Source organism: Osmerus mordax, chromosome 12 (genome assembly GCF_038355195.1).
Source record: "Osmerus mordax isolate fOsmMor3 chromosome 12, fOsmMor3.pri, whole genome shotgun sequence".
NCBI classification, from domain to species: Eukaryota; Metazoa; Chordata; class Actinopteri; order Osmeriformes; family Osmeridae; genus Osmerus; species Osmerus mordax.
This window is the reverse complement of record NC_090061.1, coordinates 12,103,764-12,130,789: the sequence shown is the minus strand read 5'-3', so window position 1 is coordinate 12,130,789 and position 27,026 is coordinate 12,103,764. Positions and strand designations below refer to the sequence as shown.

The 27,026-nt window shown below is 47.3% G+C and overlaps 1 protein-coding gene across 1 annotated transcript in view; it reads right to left on the bottom strand.

Annotated features, from left to right (window-relative positions):
• Positions 1 to 12,053: 12,053 nt before the first annotated feature.
• Positions 12,054 to 27,026, bottom strand: part of ctnna1 (catenin (cadherin-associated protein), alpha 1) — an 81,186-nt gene continuing 66,213 nt past the window's right edge. Inside the window, 2 exon segments of the mRNA XM_067248071.1 lie at positions 12,054 to 14,253; positions 15,761 to 15,895. Of these exon segments, the coding sequence (XP_067104172.1) occupies positions 13,963 to 14,253; positions 15,761 to 15,895 (426 nt within the window). The 3' untranslated portion in view covers positions 12,054 to 13,962.

Here is a 27,026-nt window from a genome sequence, read left to right as displayed (position 1 = left end):
ACGAATCTCTTTAAAAAAGAAAAGGTTGGGTTTTGACGACACATTATTTGCTCAAAGCAGAGTTCTATAAACCAGAGTTCACTGATGAAGTCAGCATTTACTTTCACCAGAAGTTTCTGTTGCTAAAAGTTCCCTGTGTTTAAGCCTTAAATTAGCATTACACAGAGGAGAATTTCAAGGCGCAGCTCTAGAAAAGGAGGTGACTGCAGGATTTAACTGAACCGTGAGGTAGGTACAGACTGCATTATTTCTTCACACATTTTGAAAGGATAAATAAAACGGGAAAAAAAACAGTTATTTTTGTTAGTGCTCTTACAAAAAAAGAGGTCTGAGCCATCGCTAAGACACGGTTGCCATGGTGCCGAACATTTGGAGAGTCCACACATATGAGTGTGACTCAGCACTATCAGTGTACAAATGAGCTCCAGTGAATAAACGCGAAGAGGATGTGAAGATAAAGCATTGTTTATGCAGCTGCTGCTTCAGAGGAGTAGGTAGCCGGTAGCTTACGCCTGCGTCTCTACGCTGTTCCTGCATCCCAACATTGTTCAGTCAGGGGGCGGGAGGGCGGGGGGGGCGGGAGGGCGGGGGGGCGGGGTACACAGGAAGGGGTGGGGGGGGGGCAGCTTTCATGCTCGCTTATAAATACAGATGAGAGGACGAGTGCTTAAATCTGCAGAGGAGTGGAAGAAACCCTCCAGATAAGACGCAGACAGGTCTGTGTTCTGAGCTCTGAATATGCAGTGATTTGTTCGCGGCCCCTCTGTATATTTAGAACAGATTAAACAGTGGCTGTGTGACGCAATGGCTCCAGAAACAGTTGAAAGACCAGACCCTGCTCGGCTTTTCTGACGTAGCCGGGTTGAGTCAAGTATTTCTCACCGTCTATGACTATTCTGGCCTGATAACAATGACGGATGACTTGCACAAAGACAATCGGACGCACCACATTTACTTTTTCACACTGTCTTTGATATTTCGATGATTTTTCTCTCTCTTGAAGATCCCATGTCACTCCCGTACAGGATGAAGATGGATGTTCCCAACTGGTTCTTCTCGGTGACTGCCCGTTTCATCCCAGGGCACGACACCCACACTGAACACAGGGTTCCTGACATGAAGCAGAGTTGTCAGTGACGTCTGAGCACTAATTGTGAAGATCGTGTGATGTAACACTTCGTCAACCCTGGTGTTTGGGAGTGTCCCACCTTGTTAGGTGCTAGCCTGCGATGGTGACAAATGGAACATGCATGAACTCGCTGAGCTAAAGCCTAGGGGTTTGAGGTTGTGTGGTCACGAGTAGTCAGGGTTCTCTCCACACCATCCCACCAGAATGAACGCTGAACCACCTCTTGTCTCCCATTTCTCCAGAGCATCGCGCGGCTAGCTGACCAGTCCGTCCAGTGACGCTTTCGCTGGGCAAACCTAACTATTAAAAGTCACGCTCGTAGCGCGATGGTATCCACATAAGGTTTCTCCCATGTTCTCTCCATGCAGGAAAACACATCCCAATCAATGGGTTGAGTAATGCTGCCTCTGCGCTGTTGCAGATCTCTCCCATCACTTCCTGCCAGCAGCACGCCCAGCGTCTCTGTCTGCAAACTCCTGGGAGGCCCCAGCAGTTAGGGGCCCGGGGCCGCTGGCATGGGGCACAGCTGCCCCCCTGAGCTACAGGAGAGGGCAGAGCCGGAGGCATGACGGGGCATAGCCAGGGACAACACAGAGCCAAGCAGCTAATTGGCCAGTAGTGGGTTTTTTTTTTTCAGTCTTACATCCAGTCAACTCATGGTCTAACTCCCTAATTAAATGTAGGTTGCTACTATCCACCGCGGGCATCAGCAAACTGAATGAAAGTGGATATGGAAATGATGAGTTTATCCACAGAGGGACTCATTTACAAAGTGCTTGTGGAGCCACCGAAAACCAGTGTGTTTTACTAACATCCATACAGAGAAGTTACAGCTACAGTGAGTCCTATAGAACCAGTACATTGAGAGGAAAGTTCCAGTAGGATTCCAGGCGCTAGGATGTTGAGTCCTTGCATACAGCACAGCTGTGTAACCAGGGTTCGAATTATGGGGGGGTTTGACCCCCCTAATTAAGACTTGACCCCCCCTCAAAGAGGTAAAAACAACAGGTCTGGGGGGGGGGGGGGTCGATGCACGCCCTGGAGAAAAAGTTGACCCCACCGATTGTCATTGTATTATTTACGCTCTGTGTGTAACATTTATATTCTCAAGCACAGCACAGTTTTCACTACAATTTACCCAAACGGTTTCCACAGGACAATGTTATTTCCCTAGGAGCGTGGGAGAGATTTCTGGGTTTTTGTTTTGTTGCAAAGTCATAGAGATCGGTGCCACTGTTAAACAAAAAACACTATCATTGCCATCCATGGTCTGCAGAGAGTTGAAAATGTGCTGATGCTTCAAATGTGCAGGTTGTTTGTGATGATGAAAAAGAAAATGTGGTAAGACATTTTAACAAGGAGCTGTGGAGGACCAATTATTTGCTGAACAGATGCTGTGTTCTTATTTTCGGGGTACAGTTGTCATGTCAACCAACAAAATTCAAAAGCACTCATCCATTCTCCCCTTCAGACAGGCACTAGCCAAGGTAGCTGTCTACAAGCTATTAACAAGCCTCAAAGTACATATGAGAGTATCCTTGCAACTATTATGCACTGTTCTCTCTCTGTCTGCCCCTTCATTGACCTCCCTCTCTCTGTGAGACAGGACCCGAGCTGACAACAGAAACAATAACGAGGACAAAGGGGCCTTGCACGTCTCGATTTATAAAACTGATCTGATGCTAGTCCAAGTGAGGAAGTTGGAAAAATGTTTGACCATGCAGTGCAGAAAGTGGAGCCGTTGGCCACAATTTCTTGCAGGTCAATTAGCCAATCATTCCCACTGGCTGTGGGGCGGCCAGTCCAGAACCACATCCATTAGGATCTGTGTGGTCGGATGGCCCGTGGGGCTGGCGAGAGAGCACACTCAATTCAAGTGGTCAAACTGTATGACCATGACTGACCACAATAGGAAGGAAAAGATTCAATAATAAAGGAGTCAATAATCCAAGAGAATCTAAGGTATGTACACTGTAATGCTACCCCCCCTGCTGCTGTAAGTACACTATGGACTGGAGTTCATGTGGAAAAAAGGGCTTTCATCCGCTACTGTATTCCGTCTTGGTATTCAGGAGGTCTGATTCCATTTAACAGTGCTTTCACATGCAGGGTCTACAACGACAGCGTGTTTACCTTTAACACCGTGTGCATAGGGCCTCAGCCGGCCATGCAGCATTCTTATTCAAGCGTTTATGTAAAACAGGAGATGTATATCGAGCCTCTTTGGAGATGCCTGAGGCTGGAACTCCTTCACTGTGACGGGAGGAGACAGTGCCACAGTACGTGCAGCCACCAGCTCCTTGCTTGATACAAAGTCCAAAAGAAGAAGCAAAAAAGCAAAATCCCTCCTGCCACAAGCATGGGTACTTCATTTTGTTACACGTGTATTACTCTGCACTAGGTGCCAGTATGGACAGAATTCATAGGGCCATCAAGTCAAGCCATGACAAGATAAGGAACATTGAATTACACACTTCCAACAATAATTGCATCTGGACTTATTAAATGTTGTCTGCATCTCTAGGGATAATAATGCAGTCTTGATTGATGAATTAAACACTTCTTCGACTTCCGTTTTTTGCTCTCAGATTTTTCATTTAATGAGAATAGTTGGATGTTCAAGCATTAAATGACAATGTCACTGCCTAAATCTCCTGAGAGTTGATCATGTTTGACTGTGGTTGAATCCTTACAGCAATTTCACACTGAGCGAAATGTAATATTCACTCCAAACGCAAGATCACTCACAGGACACATAATTAGGATGTTTACAAAACGTTACATTGATTGATTTCATTTTGGAGACATCTGCCCTGTCAGATATGGGAGAGTAGGACAAACAAGGTTGAATCCAAGCCAGTCTCGGACCCGCTTCTGTGTTGAGGTACTCTGGAGAGGCGCGTGTGTGCGCATGCACGTCAGTGCTGAGCGTTTGCGCTGAGATGGCGTGACAAGTGCACTCAGCCCTGTGAAGAATTAAAGGGTACCCTTTCCCTCTAGATCCCTATTGAACTGTCGTCCACATTATAAACCCTTCAAGGAGCCCGTAGTCAGTGTGATGGGGAGGACTCGCGGTCCTGAGGCTGGGAACACACCTCATTCTGACACGCTGCCCGCGTCCTCCATCAAACACACCCTTATTCACAGCCCTGGGGAAGGAAGGGTCGTATTAATGAAGGGGAAGAATCAATACTGACATTTCCCGTTAGGGGTCTTTTCCCCAGCAAGGTAAAGCCTTAATAAGCCGACATTCCAGACATTCCTGGATTTGTCCAGATGTAGGAGAATGGGGGGTGGGGGGGTCGCACACTAAGCCCAGCTGTAACGTAACGTTGGGTTCAAGATACCATGACCACTGAGGAATTATTTAACATCCCTTTTAATTAAGTCGGCCTACACAACAGCTCATTACAACCAAAGGTTGATTAACTCAGCGTATTTCCTGCTCCATATAGTTCATCTGTTTTTATGCTTCTGTCATGTGTCCATTTAATCTCCACCCCACACCCCAACACACACACACCCCGACACACACACCCCGACACACAAACACATCACACACATACCCAACACACACACACGCGCACACACACACTTCCCCACAACAGCTTTCACTGGTGTACATACATTAACACAGAGATGACAGCCATAATATGGAAACTGACACCAGAATAACAATGTCACTTGTCATTGGAACGCAGCAGCCTAAATCATCTCGGTGAGCGAGACCAAATAAAAGGAGTCTTGGCCTTTCGGGTGTAGCCATTCTTCCTCTGAAGGGCAATCCTGTCCTCCACTGTATTACGTAATTAACTTCTTACACGCTTGGCATTCTACTCATTAAAAATGGAAATATACACAACTTGTAAAATTCCCCACCTGAGAATTGCTTGGGACACCTTTGGGTGAATAACGGCTGATAGGCATTGCATTCAGCTGGGAGCCGCCAGACAGACACTTTTACAGGTGATGGAGAACGACCCCTCTGTAAGCGAGAAACACAGAGTAAACAATCTGACAGTCAGACAGGTAGCTGTGAGTTTTTCTGAGCTCTGGCAGACTGTAGAGGCCAAGTCCTCTCAATATTCTCAAAGTTCACTTTGACTCCGAAATATTCTCAGGAAGCTTCTCACGGGTTTGGCAGAATTAACAAACATGAAAATCGGTGTATCAAGCTTCGTTGAGGAACGATGAATAAATCCGCGAAAGATTAATTATTTGTTCAGGGACACTTTAAACTCTCCCCTTCGGTCTCTATCCAAAATGATTCCCTTTCAAGATGAACAAATCACTTGGCATGCAGCCATGATCCTGGCAAAACATCACTGATCTCGCAGGTTGCCTGGACAGAGAGAGGGAGCGGCCTAATTGGCATGCAGAAGAGGAGGTTCAGCCCTCTGTTCCTCACCTGGCGCAGCACCTCAGTGCCTGGGAGGTGCTGCCTGCTGCTCGGACCCCGCCCCCAGGCCCCCACGACACAGTATCCCCACATGAACACGCCTCACCACCCCCGGGGGAGCTGGGGGGGGGGGGGTATACTTCTTCCAAGCTGATGTGTCCTACCTGCTGTTTACTGTTTCTTATCTTCGCTTTCCTGTGTTTCCTTACTGGGACTGTACTTCCTGAAGCCTACTGTACCTCCTACTGTTTCCTGTCTCCTATTTCCGGCCCTCTTGTCTCTTACCTCCTACATCATGACCCCCCCCCCCCCCCCCCCCCCCGAACAAACACATGCTCTCCCGTGGAGCTGACTCTCGCCCTAATGAGCCACAAATCACTGAGTGCATTTGAAAATCATCACCAGCCTTACCTATAAAGAACACCAATAAAAATGAGCAGGTCTTCGATTAAAGTGTTTAAAGCCCATATGTAGAGTGGGACTGTGGAGTACATTAAGTGATTGTAGTGCGTTTCCATTGACATTATGCTATGAAGAGAGAGAGGGGAGAAATGCACACACTCCCACACGCACTGCTAATGTACACTGAACTAAGGAAGCCCTGGTTTCTCAGCTAAATAACTGTGTATTATTTTGTTGGGTCCAGTGTTTGTCTGCAAACCATTCTTTTGTTCAAACTCACACGGCAATTATATTTCCGAGGTCCAAAAGGCATTTCCACTTTGTAGTCTGGACAGCGCACCATCTGAATGTAGTTTTTTTTCACTTCAGGCCAGGGGGTAGTCCCAGATGTGCTCTGTTCAAAGCTTTTGCTGTCGTACTGTAATTGTTTCATAAAAACAGAATTCATTTTAAACATGAAAACATTCAATCAAAAGTATTTGTGTAAAAAAACACAAATTGACAGTGGCATCCTAATAATATCTAAGCTCAAGTAGGGAAGCATGCGATGCTAAACCCCCCCACATCCCCAATCCTTTCCAACCATGCCGATCTCAACCCCCTACACTTTGAAACCACTTCTTCAATGCCTGTGTCGTCTTTTCATCTTCCCAGGTTCACCTGTGCAGTGTCCCGGAGTGGATCTGACATACCTGGGTGAAACTCATGGTAAATGAATAATGAATGTGTGTCATGTGGAATGTCTACAAGGCGTGCGTTGTGCAGGTCGGCCTGCTAACACAGACTCAGACATGGAGAAGACATTCCCCGCACCAGAAAACAAATATGTCTGCCCTCTTGATGAATTCAGCATCTGGCAGAGTGATCTAATTGTAAAAGCAGGATGAACACTTGGAGTAATCCTGCCCTGAAAGAGGAAACAGTGTGAATCAGACGTTCCCCAGGGTCTCTGGGAAGGAAATTGGTTTAGGGTGAGACACAGGCATGGGTACCAATATGCCGCCCATCCCAACCCTTTCTATTTTCCTTGAATTTTCGACCATTTTCTCGATATCTTTCCCACTCTCCATCCCTCTATATCCTTCTCTGCACCCTGACTCTCTCCAACGTTCTCTGTATCTCTCTCATCAACTCTCCACTCGTCAATGTCTACCAACATATTTCACTAAGATTTCACAAGACTTAATTTTTAAGTATTTATTTATTTCAGCAATATTTTTCCTTTTTCCCTCCTGTAGGTTATTAGCTATGCTAGTTCTCTGAGAAGGAAGCCAGATCCTTGGATCTGATGGTAACTGTTGACTTGAGAAGATATAAATCACACTTGAAATGCAGCCCTGAGATGTAGGGCATTAAAATACAGTACCAGCTAAAGTGGCGACCCAGAATACATATGAGATGATTGGTAGTCAGCAGTCCTGCGTGACACTGCAAGATTACCTTACTCAAAAGGTGTCTGACTGAATGTTTAATATCTGGGGCTGTTTAAATAGCTGTCAAGATGTATTTCAAGTCAAACACGTGCGAGTGGCTCTAAAGGACTCTTAACAAAGTGGGTAAAGAATACTTAATATGCATTAACAGCGACTCTCCTTAGCAGTCGGAGCTGATGGAAGAAGAAGGCTGGCGGGTTATACAGAGCATGTCCACAGACAGACAGCTGACGAGCTGATCGAACACGGCCCGGTCAGGAAACTGGATTTAAGCGCTCGCAAATAATCCCCAGTCCTTGACCGAAGACAATGACATGCCACAATGAGGAACTTGATAGTTGCAAATCACTCCTGGGGGAAAGTCAATTAAAGAGACAGCTAAAAAGCATTTTAGATGTAATTACATCACACAAATCGTCCGGGACAAGCACACATGTTCGCTGCGGCTATTTATTTGCCGTACAACAGCAACAGCCTCCACAGTAAGCCTGACAGAATTGTCTGAGCGTCTATTGTTAAGAGGTTAACATTATTACATGAGTATGTGGCACTCTGCTGATTTCCATAATGTTGAACTCCCTTTTTTGTGATTCCTTGAGAGCTGATTATAAAAAGCGACTTTAAATAGGCATATAGTGCTGGTGCTTTTTTTATTTTTATGCAAGCAGCGTTTCAATGGATTACACCATCCTCAACTGTTTTCTTGCTTGCACCACCACAGGGGAGGCCGGTCAGGCTGACATCATTAACATTAGTCAAGGCTGGTTTTAGGTTATAGATTTTATGTAGGCTAACTGGTCTTGCAAGCCTCAGCATCCAAAATTTAAGTTAAAATATTGTCTTTAGAGAGGCGGTCTTAAGACGTGTGTGGGAGATTGGGTGAGGCATTGGGTGTGATTGCTTGGTCGACCGTTCACACACGCTCTCGTCTGGTTGAAAGAGAATAAATTAGAGAGAATGCAGCTGATGACTCAAATACCCTGACATATTTATCTTAAAACTTGTGATGTTCCGTCAGGGGGTTGTTTTCACTGAATATGTCACAACAAAAGGCTTGTGGGGAGGGAAAACATTTCATTTCACATGGAGTTTAATCATAGAGCTGGGCTACAATCGATGCTGAGAGGTTTTGCTGGTGTGGGTTGGGCTTTTCCCAACGTCCCTGGCCAGCGCTAAAGGAAGCCTTGGGATAACACGCCTGCGAGTGACAGGCTCTCGGCAGTAAAGGATTGGCCGTGAGAGTCAGCAGTCACTATAAAAGGCTCTGTTCGACAGGGCCTCCTGATCTGGGGCAACGAGGGGGGAAAAGTTTAAGTTTACGAGATAACCGTTGGGAAGATTGAAAGCTCAATACCACATCACGAATTACAGTTCGACGAAAAAAAGCAAAGTGAAGTTCCCCGAGGGAAAATACTTCCATTAAACATGATATGTGGTTTACCGTGATACTATAAACCTGACACCGCAAGCACAATATACAATTCCGTAACTTACAACTACTCCACTTGAGCTGATGGCCTTCAGGTACTTAAAATGTTGCTCCAAAAGGTCCAGGTTTCTCCATTGCTGTAGTATTGGTGGCTTTATGTTGAGCATAACTGCACAGCTTATCTGTGCTACAAAAGTTCGTTGTTATTCAGGAGTAGTTCAGTGATCATGTTTTCATGATATGACAAACAGTACACTGGTTAATATACACGGATAGTGTATTGAACTGGCTGAAATCATATATCACAGGAAGGAAGTTTTATGTTAGTTTAGGTGACCATAGGTCCAAGAAACATGAGAACTGCTACAGGGTTGCTCAAGGAAGCTGCTTAGGTCCATTACTTGTTTCTCTTTATATGTTACCACTCGGCGACATAATCAGAGAACATAACATAGATTTCCATAGCTATGCGGATGACACACAACTATATATATCCACTGAACCCAACGATGCAACGGCCATCAATTCCATTACCAACTGCCTGTTGGCAATAAACAAATGGATGAATGATAACTTTCTTAAATTAAATGAAGACATAACCGAAGTCCTACTGGCCCCAAATCCAAAAGAGAGATGCTTATTAAGAATCTTGGAGGCTTAACCCCCTGTTTTAAACCAGAGGTGACGAGTGTCGGTGTAATCCTGGACTCAGATTTGAATTTCAACTCTCACATTAATAAAGTGACCAAAACAGCTTTCTTTCACCTGAGGAATATAGCAAAGGTATGACCATTCATAAACCAAAATGATGCAGAGAAGTTAATTCATGCTTTTATATCCAGCAGTCTAGACTACTGTAACGCACTTTTCACTGGTCTTCCCAAGAAAACCACTGAAAGACTACAGCTCATTCAAAATTCTGCAGCTAGATTATTAACCAAAACTAAAAGGAGAGAACACATTAGTCCTGTCCTAGCTACTTTACACTGGCTCCCTGTTACCTTCAGAATTGACTTTAAGGTCCTTTTCCTCACATACAAAGCTCTACACGGACAAGGACCTAGCTACATTGCTAACTCCTTTATAAACTACACACCAGCTAGAACACTGCGATCATCAAATGCAGGCCAATTAGAGGTCACCAGAAGCAGTCATAAGAAGATTGGTGATTCGGCCTTTGTCAATTACGCCCCAAAACTATGGAACAAATTACCCATAAATATTAGGGAAGCAAACACTCTAGACATTTTTAAAAGACAGCTTAAAACCTACCTTTTTACCGAAGCATTTAAGTAATTTTATCTCAAAAGAGTTTTCCTACTTTTAAAGTTGTTTTCTCTCTTGAACAGAGATCTTATTGCGATTTTTATTTTTGTTTGAATTGTTTATCTCTTGTATTATTGTTTTTATTGATTTTATGTAAAGCACCTTGAGCTACAATTCTTGTATGAAATGTGCTATATAAATAAAGTCTTACTTACTAATATTCTTTCCGTTTGAATTCTGCCGTATAGCCACCCCTGGTGATTACACTGAATGAATATTGATACGACTGACGGAAGACAGATGACATTTTATTGTGTAAATACTGGCTGTTTCTGTAAATAAAGAATTTGAAAAGACAGACATTTACAGACTTAGCAATCTCACCTCCTTCGGTTAAATCTTTGTACATCTAAAAACATCATTTCACCCCCTATCAATCGCCCCCTTTAAACTAGCTTGGCGATGCAAATAAGACAGCTTCACTGGCGTCTTTGCAGGGAGTGATGGATATTAAAACACCAGACACATGACAAACCCGTTCCCTCCTTCACTATCTATTCATGCATCCCTCAGTCGAAACCCCGGAGTCTTCAGATGCTGTATAATGCTATGGACATTGTGTTAAGAACTGCCCTATTTGGCATGACTGCACTCACTCGTTCATTCACTCACTCCATCTTTCCCCCCCTTTTAGAGAGAAAACAGATTGGTGGAGTCCCTCTTATGTCTGTGTGGTCTGATTCAATGGGCCTTTCAACCTGTCATCATATTTAGCATATTTATACTCCTACCACTGAGCCAAAGCTATCAGTCAGAGATGTCACCTTCTACACCAGTCAGCTTGTCACTCCGGAAACCTGCTTTTATTGCCAATCCTTTCACACCTGGTTGAAGACCAATACTTCAGAGTCTGTTCTCTCTTTCCCTCTATGCCCCTCTCTCTCTCGCTCTCTCTCTCTCTCTCTCTTGCTCTGCTTACGTTTGGCTGGACAGCCGGGACTGCCCCAACACTTTCCAGCACGGAAAAAACATAATGGGAATCTTCAGGGGGAAACAAAACTTCCCTTATTGATTAAAGTGTCATACACAACCACTTTGATTGATCACACTTCATTCAATCATGTCGTGCCAACCCAATATGGGGCGAGAGAGACAGACATGAAAGACTGAAATAGCAGCAGGGGGCGTTGGCTGTGAAGTTCAACTACTATAACGGGATTAAGTCTGGTGTGGCCATTGCGTCATAACTTCCAACATTTCTCCGGAAGATGTCACTTTTTCTTCTGCTGTAAAGATATCTAGGTAACGATAAACACCCCTTGGTTTCGGGGTTTCAGAGGACACCCCTTACTGTGCCTGCAGCCTGAGGCCCAGAGCACAGGTCCCAACATGGCTCGTGCTTCAGAGACACTATTGAGTCTGCCTCCACCTACAGCTCCCACATGGGCACACGCCGGTTCGGGAGGGAGACCAGCAGGAGACCGAGGCACATGTCTGAGCAGGAGGGAAAGAGTAGAAGAAAGAGTGTGAGAGTTGAAGAACTCACGGGGGAAAAAAAGTGAGAAGTAATCCCTAGTGGTCCTTCAAACAGAACAAAGACACAGGTGCATTCTACCGCGTGTAGGTGGAGACAAGGAACTCGAGCCTTATTTCTTAGGGAGAACTAGTTAATCACACGTAACCTATTGATGAAGAAGTGTTGTCTGGGACATTGGTAGACAGAGGACACATTTCCCACCTCATGCCGCCCCCCCCCCCCCCCCCCCCCCCCCCCCCCCCCCCCTGTGCAGACACACACTAGAACACCTATGAGATTGACTGAGATGATACCGAGAGCCTTGAGTCTTGTTAAATTCAGACCTTTTACTTTTGTAACAATGTAGTGCTGAGAAGACTCAAATCACATTATCCTGAAGGTGAGGGATGCATGAACAGACTGAAATGGAGAAAACTTTAATATTCTCAGAGATGGTACAAGAAAATGACAAGAGGCAATTCAGTATCCATCTCATTTATTTAACATGAAATAAAGCAGGTACATGAATATGTAAAATAGTGTGCAGTACAGTTTCCAATAACAGAGTTAAAGAACGTCCACAGCAATATTGTGTTAACACTTTGGATGCAAACTCGTCCTCACAGCAAAGGAGATTTAAATCATGAGAAATGTCTCTTTCCCACTCCACCCACTCCAACTTGAGCCTAAAAGACCAAAACAAAAGAGCTTGGAAAAAAAGAAAAAAAAAAGAAATTTTAAGGAGAAACCTTACACGACCCACTTGTTATTCTGTTTAGATGTCAATCTAGCAGAGAGAGATGGTCATTCAGTCTACAGTGGATGGGCTTCAAAGGACCAATGCATCCCTATGAGGGGAAGGCTATGGCTAGACCATTTGCTGCCCTTTCGAAGCTCAGACACCCTGAGAACACTTTCTTCTACGACTAAAAGCAAATGATCCCTAGTGCTTCACCAACAGAGGTTTTTTGTGTGTGCATGAAGTGCAATCACGATGGCTGTTTGCGTGTCTGCAGCTGGAGGTTTAGCCTGCCGGTTTAGGGAGGAGTTGTACACAGCTAGAGGAGAATGCTTTTCTCCATCCCAACAATCCCTAAGCTGCAGAGATACAAGGAAAATTGATTAAACAATTTGGACGCCTGCTTAGAGGGTGGGGTTGATTACCCCAGCTGACAGTCAGTGCCACCTCCAAACTGCTGTGGAGAGATGTGGCCTGGCTTGGTCAACTCTATTCACCTTTCCTCCACTCTCACTAAGAGCCAACAGGGACCAGGAGCGAGGAAGGAGTTAACGGCTCATTTAAGAGTCTCGTTGACTGTGTGTGAGGCAGAGTGTGACCGTGTGTGTGTGTGTAGTAGGAGCGAGTGTATGTGTGTAGGATGGTACCCCCAGGCCAGTCATGTGTATTGAAACAGAAGGCAGGGAACTCTTTTCCATTAGGTTTGGTTTGCTGAACTCCGAGCACACAAAACAGGATCTGGAATAAAACCTGGCTCGTGTTTTTAATATCGCTGTGGATTAATCGTAACATTTACATTCCGCAAATGTCAGGGAGATATTACAACAATAGTTACTGTACTGAAAGCAGTGGTGCAAAAAATATTCTGTGACATTAGTACAAAGTGGTATAACAAACTAAAACTGAACTGGTTTAGGCGCAGGGAGTACACACATGGAAACAATATTTACTTTGGTTTCACCGAGCTAGACTGAAACCCCTCCAGGGAAAGCTCAACACTTCCCAGATGAACTAGAATGATTGCTCGAGGAAAAAATAGGCAGTTGAGAGTTTGCATAGTCAACATCAGCACAACTACACATTACTAGTATTGGCCGTATTATATACGACAGAGTGGGATACCACGGAGACCCTCCCATGCAATTATAAAATATGTTAGAAAGAATATAAAACACAGGAAATCAAATCAACTTGGAAGGTTCTGAGGATTATATCTTGCGGCATATCTATGAAAGCTTTCCTCTCCTCGCATGGACATTATGAAAAAAAACCAAAAGGAGAGATGAAGAAAAAGAATAAATGCCCTTTGTCCAGTTGCTTTCCTCTAATTGCGTTTTTCCGCCCCCAAGAGAAAAACCTTAGGTTTGAGACGGAGGCATATCAGAACGCATTTGTTTGAATTAAAATGAGATTCCCAGCAAGGGCCAAAGTGGCGATACATTAAAAAGCCCTGAAAAAAAGCAACTGCACATCAAACACACAGGTCGACCGGGCAACGTGGGAGGAATGCTTTCAAACAACCTTCCTTTCACATCCACAACCCCTTTCCCCGTTGTTTCTGACAGGGACGAAAAAGCTCAATCTACAAATTCACAGAGTTAGCTACAGAGTACACCAGCTCCTAAACCTTTCCCCTTTCGACGCTCTCTCTAGATGCTATCCATGGCCTTGAACTCGCTCAGGGCCTGCACGGGGTTCACGTGCTTCTTCTGGGACGACCTCTTGACCTTGTTGGCCTGGCCGTCGTCCTGCTTCTCCCTCTTGACCAGCGGCTTCTTCTCGGGGGCCTTCATCCTCCAGGAGATGGCAGGCATGTTGAGGGACTGCATCCCCAGGGACTTCTGGTACTTGGTGGAGGCCACGTAGGAGGCCTTGACGGTGGACACCACCGTGTTCATCAGGTTCTTGGCCGCCTGGATCAGGGACATGGCGCTGTCCACCTGAGGGGGAGGCACACGGGAGAAGTTACACGGCAGCCCACGCACCCACACCACATCGCCAGGACCTTCCCGTGACTCCAGCTACAGCAGTGTGTGTGTGTGTCCTCGTCATGTCTCCAGCTACAGCAGCGTGTGTGTGTGTGTCCTCGTCATGTCTCCAGCTACAGCAGTGTCTGTGTGTGTCCTCGTCATGTCTCCAGCTACAGCAGCGTGTCTGTGTGTGTCCTCGTCATGTCTCCAGCTACAGCAGTGTCTGTGTGTGTCCTCGTCATGTCTCCAGCTACAGCAGTGTCTGTGTGTGTCCTCGTCATGTCTCCAGCTACAGCAGCGTGTGTGTGTGTGTCCTCGTCATGTCTCCAGCTGTACGCAGCGTGTGTGTGTGTGTCCTCGTCATGTCTCCAGCTGTAGGCAGTGTGTGTGTGTCCTCGTCATGTCTCCAGCTGTAGGCAGTGTGTGTGTGTCCTCGTCATGTCTCCAGCTGTAGGCAGTGTGTGTGTGTCATCACGTCGAAGGCCAGCCCAGTGTGTGAAACTCCTGTCTCTCCTCCAAGCTAAAGATATCCGTCAAGCACCCCCCCCCGCCCTCCCTGTAGTTGATTCTCAGAAGAAGGGCAGACAGACACCGTGTTTGGAGAGGAGAGAATTAATGACCTCCGCACGAGGCGAGGTATGAGAAATAGCGGGGGTGATATTTGAGGATGTGGAAAAGGTCGGCCTTAATTTCATTTCTGAAGCTTAATAGCCTTTGTACTGTCCTGTCTTAACACGGTGGTGGTGTTAGCACCTCACACTTCTATTTTGGGCAGACAGGTAGTGGGAGACCCATTACCCGGGTCCACCCCAAAGACACCAATTTGAAACTGAAACAGTTAGTTGTTACCAAAAGGAAGTGCCAGTAAATTGTGTTATTACCAGCAGTCAGAACTATATTTTGCCAATATTAGTCGTTTCTAGAACAGGGTTATTACCCGTGTTTCACCCTGGTTTACCTGACATCTAAAAACAAATGAGTTTTTACATTTATAAATTCACTGAAAATAAATTGACAAATTAGGAAAATCTGTTAATGTGGGGTGGAAACCCCCCCTGCAATATTCAACAGACTAAAACAGGTGAAATTACAGTAGCGCTGCCTTTAAAGGGGATATATAAAACACAAGTGCAGTACAAATTCAATGGAGCTGCTTTCATTTTGTGGAGGAGGAGTACATGAATGAGACAAGGAGGACATGGATTTTCTCTCATGACTCACCCGGAACATTTGTTCATTCTAGTTTGAACCGGATTCTCACATCCTGGAGAAATCTTGGGGGCAGTTTCACAGTGTAAAATCTTCCCCTATCTAGTCCGTCAATGTCATGTAATGGCTCTTTGTTAAAGGTTGTTCACAGACACTCATTAGCCTGGCTGCTAAATTCATCTGTCAACTGAGGGAAGGCAGCTGACACCTGTGTGTGTGTGCGCACGCGCGTGTGCGCGTGTGTGTCAGGGCGGTGGGACAGGCTTACCCCGGAGACGACCAGCTCTCCCCCCAGGTTCTGCACCTCGGCCTTAACCTTGCTGCAGATGTTGAGCTGGTGGCAGTAGAGGGCGATACGCTGAAGGTAGGCCAGCAGGTCCTGCTTACAGGCCGAGTCTGGGCACTGGGGAGAGAGAGAGGGAGAGAGAGAGGGGGAGAGAGAGGCAGGGGGAGAGAGGGAGGGGTAGAAAGAGAGGGGGAGAGAGAGGGGGAGAGAGAGAGGGGGAGAGAGGGAGGGGGAGAGAGGGAGGGAGAGGTTAGCATTTCTGGATAGGAACTTCAAACTATAAATTTAAAATAGCTGGGTATTAACTTGGAGATTGGACAGTGACTAGACCCAATAGGCATACATATTTGATGCAGTCTTGTGTTGCTTCACAATACAAAATAACTGTTCTATAAATATAAGGCACCAGGCATTATTCAGCGTTCCTCGCCCACATTTTCAATCCCAAGACTTTCACAACAGAGCTAGTCTTGACCTTGGTCACATCACATCCAACTGAATATTAATTCCACAGCAGCATTGGGGTGTTGTAAGCGCTCCTGTGCTAAGTCCTGCTGAGTCACAGGCCCACTGCCAGTTTAGCGGGGGACGCCCACGGCAGGAACCCTCAGACGCTGCATGAGTAACCCACGCCAACCCCGGATGGAGAGCAACCAATCGCAGCGCAGCGACCACGCAGGACACGAACGCAGAGGCCGAGCGCTTCCACGGCCGCTGCCAGAGGAGTCCAGCCTCCGAGGGGCTCCCACAGTCCTCATCACCCCCTCACATCAACAAGCACTTACAGTGACAACAAGACACTGCTCAGAAAACAGGCTGATATCACAAGTTTTTCATTTTCTTTTTTTATTTTGTATTTTCTTTTTGGATATATGATTAAGAGAACGCCTTCTCTTTGGACAGACGGCATTCTGCTCGAGTTGTTCACGCTAAAACATAAGAAACAATTCTTTCCACCGCTTTAAACAATAAGCAAAGAGCAAAAGCAAACATAAACTGCTCAGGGCTGGAAAAACACAGTAGAATGTTTTTCCATATCCATAATTAACTCTGGAAGGCAGCAAACAGTAGATAGGATTTTCATTTTAGAAGTCCGTTTCATTTTTTCTCAATGCATTTGCATAACTTCAGTTTAAGACTACAGTGCTAAATAGGAAGCAGGACTCATTTGGAAGCAAACCACTCAACGGTATTGACATAGAAAACATACCCAGGTCAGCGAGACAGTAGCACATGGAGAGGAGCAGCATCGACATTCACAAACAGAGCTCTAAACATCCTGCATGTTGATTACGGGGAAGAGCAAACTTGAAAGGGATGCGCTCTGCTAATACCTCTGACACGGGCGAGACTCATGGAGCGGAGCTGCACTCTCCCAGCTCCTTAGACTGGTTGTAATTAGGGCCTGCGTAGGAACAGCGCTTCCACTAACTCTGCTGGTTTGCTAAACAAGCCCCCTGCCAGTGAAGTAATTACATGTGCTGGTTCTACTGCTGATCAGGTAAGGAGAAGGATGTCAACACATTGACAGACCTCGGGAGTCTCGGGTTAGACTCTAATCAGGCTCTAATGGTCTGGTCTGACTGCCTGGACACACCCTCTAAGCCAGGCCTCGCTACAACACCAGGGACCCTTACAGGCAGCTGGCCACATGGAACCACCAGCACTAATAATGCCTGCCAGCTTCTCTCCTCACCTCAGCAGAGCATGTGCTGCTTGTACTGTAAAGACAATGGCTAAAATACTTCTGGATGTTAACAGTAATTCCCATAGAGACAATTGAAAATCTTTGAAATATGCATTACTTAAAAATGTTAAAACGTTGATTTGAATCTTTCAAGGTGTCTTTTCAGTAACGGCACACTCGGACGTGTAACCTTCCATGTTCAATTTGCTATTTGGAAAATCACAAATAACTGATGCTGGTCAGTGTTTCCTCTAGGATTTTTTTTACAGTTTATTAATTAAAACTACTTCAGCATAATAATGCACCTAAAACACAAACGTGAGCAAGGGCAGCAATCGAATCAACAGACGTGCAATTTTGCTAGCAGGGGAAGAATACAAACAACAACAATCACCAGTTAACTTAATTTAAACTGGCAAGAACCTGGTCCTGTGTGTTTTGTTGTGTGTGTGAAGACCGTGGTATTTGCAGCCGAGGGACTCTGACGGCTGGTTCCTATGGAGACTGTTAGTTTTACATGAGGGTGAGAGGAGGCTAATGGCACCCAATCATTTAATTGCAGGGATATCTGGGCTGTGTGCTGAGAACCCGCACTTCCACTGTGAGGGTCAGGCCAGGTCAGGCCAGAGAAACTACAGGCTGACAGAGGAAGGAAAGAGAGAGAGACTGAGGGAGGGGGGGAGATGCACATGTGTATTAGAGACAAAGAGAGAGAGACGGGGGGGGGGGTATCTGTGAATGTGCTTGTGTGTATCAGCGAGAAAGAGAAGAATAGAGAGGTTGATAAAGCAATGAAGAAGTATCCGTAGCCCAACAATGAGGATAAACAAGTAGGATACAAGTGAGCCACTGGAGAGCTAATCATTCTGGAACAATGATAGGGCAATTATTTATTGTTTTGAACAACAAAAGATTTTGCCTCTTTTTGAATTCCCCAGAGGGAAGCTTAGCTTAACTTCGTCTTGTTCTGCGGTGCATGCAGGTTGGTGTGACTGCAGGGTAATATGAAGTCCTCCCTGCACAAAAGGATGATGGGGGGGGGGGGGGGGGGGGGGGGAATCTTTGGACACTTGAAAGAGGGCTTGAAGTTATGATGCTTCTAATCCTGCTGGCACATCAATGTTCCCCTGGTGTTTTGTCTGGGCCGCTTGGCCAAACACACACACACACACACACACACACACAAATACTCTCTTCCACCCTCTCTGCGCTCAATCATACCAGGCAAACAGACAGGACTGTGGAGACACTCCAGTTGAATGCAGATACTGGCAGACACTAACCTACTACACACACAGAATCTATAATGTCAACTAGAACACAAACACACAGCATCTACCATAAAAAGAAACGGACCAAGGCTGTCCCCTCCTACTGTACATAGTGTTGGTTTAGGATTTTCATTGGAGGTGATTAATAAAGCAAAGCAAATGATAGGAATGAATGGCTTCCTCTCCTGTTCCATGCAGAGGGTGCAGAAAGGGCAGTGACGAGACGGGACTCAGAGGACTGGGAAGGAGGGCGGGGGCGGGGACTAGCAGTGGATCAGGTTAAACTAGGGAGATGATAGACAGACCAAGGCCAATCAGAGAGAAGAGGCATGGAAAATGAATGAGGCGGAGGACAGCACAGCAGAGGGGGGAGTAAGGAGGAGAGTGTGGGAGAGAGAGAGGGTGGGAGAGAGAGAGGGTGGGAGAGAGAGAGGGTGGGAGAGAGAGAGGAAGGGAGGGGAGGAGAGTGAGAGGGTGGGAGAGAGAGGGTGGGAGAGAGAGAGGAAGGGAGGGGAGGAGAGGGTGGGTGGGAGAGAGAGGGGAAGGGGGGGAGGAGAGTGAGAGGGTGGGTGGGAGAGAGAGGGGAAGGGGGGGAGGAGTGTGGGAGAGAGAGGGGAAGGGGGGGACGAGAGTGTGGGAGAGAGGGGGGAAGGGGGGGAGAGCGTGGGAGAGAGTGTGGGAGTGGAGGAGAATCTTGAACAGAGAGAAGGGGGGAGAGAGAGAGAGAGAGAGAGAGAGAGAGAGAGTGGAGGAGTCTTGAAAAGAGAGAAGGGGATAGGAGAGGCTTTGGCTGACGGAGGCGAGGGGAGGGGGAGGAGAGAAGGGAGGGGAGGGAGATAGGAGAGGGCGTGAGCTTGTGCAGCAGTAGCTGTGCCGAGGCTGGATGCAGCAGGCATGCTAATGAGGGCTCAGGGAGGGCTTGAGACGGGCGAGGACAGGCTGTGAAAGCATCACTTGTGCTCGCGCTCGGCTCTGCTGGCTTCACCCTGCACTCGCAGGAAACTGTGCACGCCTGCCCGGCTCCCGATCTGACATGTGAAGACTTGAGCTGCCGAGGTATTAGACGAGGCTTCTGCTGCTCTCGCAGAGGTTTGCATTCCCAATCCGCGCGCAAATCAATGGGAGATGCGGCCAATGTTAATGTAATCCACTGGCTTCGGACACAAGTTTCAGCAGCTCTATGGGGTTCTGCATCTTCTAGAAGTTAAGCCTTAGTAAGTTACTTGTTAGGCCCCAGGCTTTTGTATTTTTCGACACTGATGGGGTTCGTTGTGGAGGTCACCGCCAGGGAACAACCTGGCATGGCCGACTACCTCAGCACGACATGATCAGGGTTCTAAATTACATTTCTTGATCACCAGCCAATCAGAATTTCCACTAGCCAAATTCTTTCCGGTGAAATAAAAAACAATTATGAGTTTCACTGAATGCATTTGATCATTTTATTAACATTGTTGGCATCATTTTTTCTTCTTCACATTTTTCAAAGATGCTGTTTTAAAAAAGCACAGCATCTTTGAGTTAAATTTTCTCAACTTTTCAGAAAAGCGCTGGGTGACGTCAAGCGCCTTTCTGATAGCTGACCAATCAGGATGAGGAGAGTAGGGTACGTGTGTACCTTCCCTAGTAACCATCTACCTTATTTACCAGGCTATGGCTCCTCAAACGCCAAAACTAAAGCCAGTAATTGCATTTTATTCGCCATAGTAGCTAACTCTAGCTGTCATTCTGTCAATAAGTAACCAACGGAAATGAACGGATAATAATATATCGCTAGAATGTATGATTCCCGTTCAGGTTACAGAATTCCCGCGCTGAAAGCAATCAAAAGGCGCTCAAAAGGCGCTGAAGGCAGCGCTCTTTTCTTTAAAAAAAAAAAGACGCCAAGTGTGAACACAGCCTAAGTAAGGACACGGTTTATTGTAATTGGCTAAAACGTCCATTCTCCTGCCCATGCATTTACAGTAATGTTTTTGTCCTAAGCAGGCATTAATTAAATCGACCTAATATACTCTAGCCTATATTAAGAACTTTGTATTTACATTACGGCAATCCTTACAAAACATGACAACATTTTCATTGTCAAACACAAGCCATTCCCGACCCGTCAGCCATTTGGGAAACTAGGAGGTACTTCCAGGGGGATAAATGACCGAGAACCATGCCAAGAAGAGAGCCTTATGTATCATTCATGTAATGCCTCATATATCACCGGCCAAACTGGCTAGTGAGTTTTTATTAACACCCGCCAAAATGAATTTTAACCCGCATTTGGCAGGTTAAATAAGTGTTAATTTAGAACCCTGGACATGTCAGATCAGTCCGGCGACTGATCCATCTCCACCGTTGGAGATGTTCAACTGAGCCTTGAAACCAAACCATTATTTCAAGCAAAACACATTAAGACCATTCAACGATTCCTCTCACCCTGCGCTTCATAAAATGATATGACAATTTCACACAGGAACAAAGTTTCTTTAACTTAATAGTAATTTTGCTCAGACCCTGAGAGCCCTCTAATGGGGACTTCTGTCATAAGGGTCCGTCATCGACCTGTCTCTTTCCCTGAGAGGTAGCTCTTCTGGTGTCCCTCAGACCTGGTGATATAGCCCCAGAGTCGAGCACCTGCCTGCATGGCTGGTTATTAAGTGTGGCTGGATGTTCACCTTGCGCGGTCAGCTTCTGCTGGGTAATGACAGGAGGCTATAAAAGAGAAGTAGTTTGGAGTGAGACAGACAGAGGGAGGGAAGGAGATGGAGGAGAGAGAGAGAGAGTTACCACAGAGAGAAAGAGAGATGGACAGCCGAAAGAGTTGGACAGGAGAAAGACAGAGACGAGAGAAAAAAAAAAAAACAACGAAAAGAGTACTCTCGCACTTATCTTCCAGATCATTCCATGTTAAATGGACAAAGGGTGAATACTTCCGTTTCGAAAAACGCAGCGGGCAATGAAATGGAAGGTGGGATGAGATGAGAGCGCCGGGGTGGCGTCTCATTACCTCACCGTCTCCAGGTGAGGGGAGCCTCGCCGTGTGGCTGACTCCTAACCCCTCACAAAGTCTCCGCCACGACGGCTCGCTGCGTCTCGTGGAATTGCAGAGATGTTAACTTTTCAGCTAGACAGCGGGGGGAGCCCACGTGGGAGCTGCTCCTATGAAGAATCTAAAGGTCACACTGCAGCTAAACATGTACTGTATACTAGCATCTGTGTGTTGCTAGCACAGGGGGGAGGTGGGGGGAGAGAAAAAGGAAATGGGAGGGCAGAATCGTTGGGAGTGACGTACACTGAAGGCAGAGGCCGGTCCAAAGGTACATATCGTATAGCGGCGGCATAATGATGTAGATGATCTTGTGAATGATGCAAGGTCAGGTCACGCTACTGGAAATGCCACGATGCTCCTCTGAATCCCATTTCACATGGTGGTGTACAACGCAGCAGAGGATGATATTATCCTGGCTAGCCGGGCAGGTGGGGGAGGGAGGGAGGGTTAGAGGACGCTGAGAGGGAGTGCTACTACCGTGGTTGAAACCACACCTCCCAGCCGTGACCTTTGAGGACACATCACCCAGAGGAAACGGCAATTTACTGAAACGGCAGCCTCCTAATGCACAGTGGCTGCCTGGTGCTGCTTCTGGGGCTGGTGTGTGGGGTGGGGGGCTAATGTAATGGATCTTTTTTTGTGTTTGTTTTGCTGTGTACCGGCCACCGCCTGTGAGGAGAGAGAGAGAGAGCTGATCCTCTATCTTCAGATCTGAGGGGGACTGGAGTGGGTCTGAGTGCCTCCCTGGCACACCCTCCACCCCCGTTCCTCTGCAAGCGGGAGAGACACAGATTAGGCTGATGTATGGAAAGCGGCGGCGGCTGCTTTTTGATGTAAAAGGCCAGCCAGCTGTGAAGTTTGGAGCCACTGAACCAAGGCCTAATGCTCCATTACTGCAAATTGATATAACATCCTAATTGGGCCCCAATATGACACATTTCGAAATATTCTGCCGAGCAACAGGAGGTAGAAGAGAAAAAAGCTGTAGCTTTATCCAACACCAACGATGGCAGCCCTCCCTGTAGAACCCAATCATCATTAACGCAGCCACAACAGGGGAGGGGAAATATGTCTTTCTCTTCCAAAGTGAATTGGCTGTAAGAGACTGGTAGTATATGCCGTGGCCTCGTGAATCATTCCGTGTCTTAATTTACTAACACACCGGTCTGCACCTCTCCCGTCGTTAAAAAGACATGCTCGTATCACTGCCCAAACGCTCTTCCTTCAGACCACCTGGAAGCCTTCCAGTGCCGGGCGGTGTGGGGGGTTCACTGGGAGACGGGCGCAACCCTGAAAAGCAGAGGCCAGTCAGCAAGTTTGGCCCTGTGACTTTACGGCTCCGACATAAAACACATCTGCTGGGAACAGACTCTCGGCAAGTGCCGCGTGAGCGTCAGGGAGCAGGGGGGAGATGATGAACGGGGTGTGCCCTGAGAGACAGAGAGAGAGGGGAGGGAGAGCGAGAGGAAGGATAGAGAGACAGAGACATAGAGAGGGGAGGGAGAGAGACGGAGAGATCCTGAACAAACGATCCACCAGGCAGCTTTATCTGCCCATCGCACCTCTGAACCGGGCCGGGGGTCATGAGGCACTCTGAAGGAGAGGCGTGACTGAGAGGCATGGCAAGGTTAAGGTCGACCCCGATAACGACACCCTTGATGGATGATCTGGGCTGTTGGGCTGGGCGGCGGGGGCACCTGCCCTGGGCTGTGATCTGCATGTCTACCGACCAGGGGCCAACATGCACAGACTGAGACAAGAGCTGAGATCATTTTTTAATTTAAATTCTTTAAGTGCCCCTGCAGTCAGAATGAGCATGGTTTTTACGGTTAGGCTGAAAGCCAAGTCACAGGAGATTCCCTGATGGGAGATACTTCTAATGAACTTTATGGGCCTGGTGGTATTTTCTGTGTGTGGTTAATGTGCTTTATAGTTAATGTGCTTTATATTAGATTCCATCCGTCTCGCCCGGATATCGTATCGGGGGGGGCTGGCTAAATATAAAACCATCAGGGGCCATGATGATCAATCAAGTCCTATTTGAAACCGTCTGATGAAAGCAGTCCCCACCCCCCCTCTCTCCCGTCCTGTTTCTAAAATGATGCTCCAGATTTGCGTGGGCTAATTCAATCACGGTGACACTCGGGGACGTTAATGTGACAGGGAAGCAGACAGACACCGGCTGTCTGGGTCTGTCAGAGCCGACGCCCTGCGGGGGGCGGGGGGGGGGGAGGCGACCTGCTCCGAGCTGAACGACGGGCTGTTTAACGCGTCAACGTGGAGCCCCTGGCACTCAGAACACTTGTTCTGAAATGGTGGGCAACTTGAGGAGGGGAGGTTACCTGTCCAAATGAAACACTGGGAAGTTTGGGGGTTGAGCTGTGGGACCGGGGGTGCGCTGCCGAGGCAGTGCTTCTGCAGGGGAACATCTCGGACGGCTCCAGGGGAGCTGCAGTTCAAGAGAGCCCCTCTCTAAATAGCCCGATTGGACAGAAACACTGCATGTCGAGTTTGTTGTCCTCCACATGTCTGTCAAACTGCTGTGTGGTGGTCGCTGAGCACAATATCATCAAACCACCTGCAGAAAACAACAACTATGAAATTGATATGAATGATCCAGCGTATAATATCCCCCTTGTGATGTTCCCCCGCCAGCCCTCTCCCCCTCCCCTCCCAGCCCCTCCCCCGTGCCTCTGGGCGAGGTGCCATGCACTCAGACAGCCCTCTGCCAACTCAGCCTCCCCGCGCTGACCTGCTACACAACTGAAAAATGTTAATAACTTTCGCTATTTGAGTAAGCATAACTGCATGTTTTACAAACAATAGCTGTGCGGCGCTAAATAAATGGCTCCTAAAAGCGGCCCCCAAAGAGGCCGGCTGGCTAGTCGGCTGCTGAGGGAGGGGGGGCTCAGGATAATGCTGAAGCTCAGGCAGGCTGAGAACAACTGACCCTTGAACTGCTGAGCTGAGAATTTGTGGGCTCTCTCAGTGATTTTGCTCCTCCACCGCAGTGGGAAATTTACGGCCCTGTCTGCCATAAAGCGTCCAGAGGCAGAGCCGGGTTTAGACTGTGACCGGAGCCAGGGCCCATGGATCACCATAAATCTACACTGATTGAATGCAAATTGGAAAAGTACACTATGTATGTCGGTATACATCATGGGGATAAAGCTCATGTGCCGAACACACACACAGCACAGGCCCATTCTCGAAATATGCATGGCTTATTGTGTGCGTGCATGCGTGCATGCGTGCATGCGTGTGTGTGCGCAAGCAGGCTGTGGGGATTTATAGCCCACACGGTGAGTCACACATTTACATTATCAATCTCAATTACATAGCATTATTTGTTTACCACCCAACTCTGATGGAGTTCTCATCATGGGGCGTGCTGGGGGCTCCTCAATTGTTAATAAACTGCACTGCAGCCCTTTTGTGCAGCCCTGACCCAAATCCTGCAGCTTATCCAAGCATTTTAAAATTTAATACGGCTCTGTTACAGACATTTGACAGATTTGATACCCCTCAAAGCCCCTGGCTTCCACCTGCACACCTCCACCAGAGCCCCAGCGAGAGGGCGAGCGCGCTCGTCCACGCCGCGTCTCTGCCCTGGCAAGCAGGAGAGGAGGCTGTTCTGCCCGGCTGGGACCATCTGTCTGGAAATGAAGACGTCATCCAGCCAGGCCGTGCAGGCCGCGGGCGCGCTCCCCCTCGCAGCGGCCCTGATTAACACGCTCTCCTTAATGAGCAGCCCAGTATAGACCCTCCCCCTCCATCGCATCCAGCGAAATTCCGGGTGAGTGTATGTCTGTCCGCACTCAGGATGTGTGTGTATGTATGTGTGTATGTATGTATGGTGATCTTCATTTAGGATGCATGCATGCCTGGTGGCCTGTGTGTTTAGTGGTCTGCATACAGGATGGGTGAAGTATGGTGGTTCTGCTCTGATGAGGGCCTACTGGCCCCCCAGGCATCTCCTGCTACGCCAGCAGGTAAAGTAAAGATGGGGGAGTCTAAATATAAACCGGCCGCGTAAATAAATTAAGGAAGCTGCCACCTGGTAATTACCCTGCTAATTAAAGTCAAATCACTCTTAATGGATTCAGTTCTCTGGAGTGGCTTCCCTTTCCACCCCCCCCCCCCCCCCCCCCCCGCCGGTCTTACCATCCCCCCCAATCTCACCCAGTGCCCCCTATCTTGTACCGCCATCAGGGGCCTGCTTAATGGGTTTTGGGTAAGACCGACTGAGGGAGCGAAGGGAGAGAGAGAGGGGGAGGCTGTGGCGAGGCTCAGGTCTGGGACGAGGCAGGAGAGGGACAGCTGGATAGGATCACAGGCTGGAGGGGCCCTTAGTCCTGGCAAACCCAGCTACTCCAACAGCCAAAGCGCTTCATTTATTTATACTTTGAGTGCTTCAGACGCCCCAAATCCCTTAATAGTGCGCCCGTGTAGACACGCACGAATGACACAGAAATATGCAGTCTTGGACATAAGCACATAGATCTCCACTAACTCCATGAATAAGCATGTGCAAATATGAAAGGTAGGCAGACATGGCTATAGCGCACACACACACACACGTTCTTGGGGGGGGGGGGGGGTATCATTGTATTCATCAATAAAGCAGGTTCAAAAGCAGCGGGGGGGAAAACACGGATTGTATTCCGATGTTTCACAGCAGCATGTTCGCTGTTCAGACTCCAACAGGTCAGTGCAGGTAAGGCTTTCTACTTAGTGATGGACGTGGCTGTGAGACGCAGAGGATCTGAGGGCAGCTTAAATAAAATATCAAGCGTGTAGGTCTGCTGCAGGCCGGCTGCTAATTATGCTACATTATGAGGCAGAGACCTGCTCTGAAGGTTCGCTGCAGATGCTTCCAGAACACCAAGGCCTAATTAAAAGTTGTGCCTTGGCAGTACATAGGATAAAGGCCAAGTACTAGGCATTCTCTCCTTAGATCCCTGAGATAATTGTATTTTTTTTAAAGAAACTATTTAAGAGTGGGGGGAAAAAAAGGGTGTGTGACAAGAGCCAATTTTGTCGCGAAGGATTAATATTTCACATGACGACCCCCCCAACATAAGATATACAATAAAAACAACTCAGTTGCTGATTACTAAGGTGTCATGTTTTGCTACTTGAACGTCTATCAGACGGTGCAGGGAAGCAAACTAAGCCAGGGCCTGAGGTTTCACACAGCACAACGAAGCCTCTGTGAGACCGAGATCCAAAATACATCTCTTGAATGAG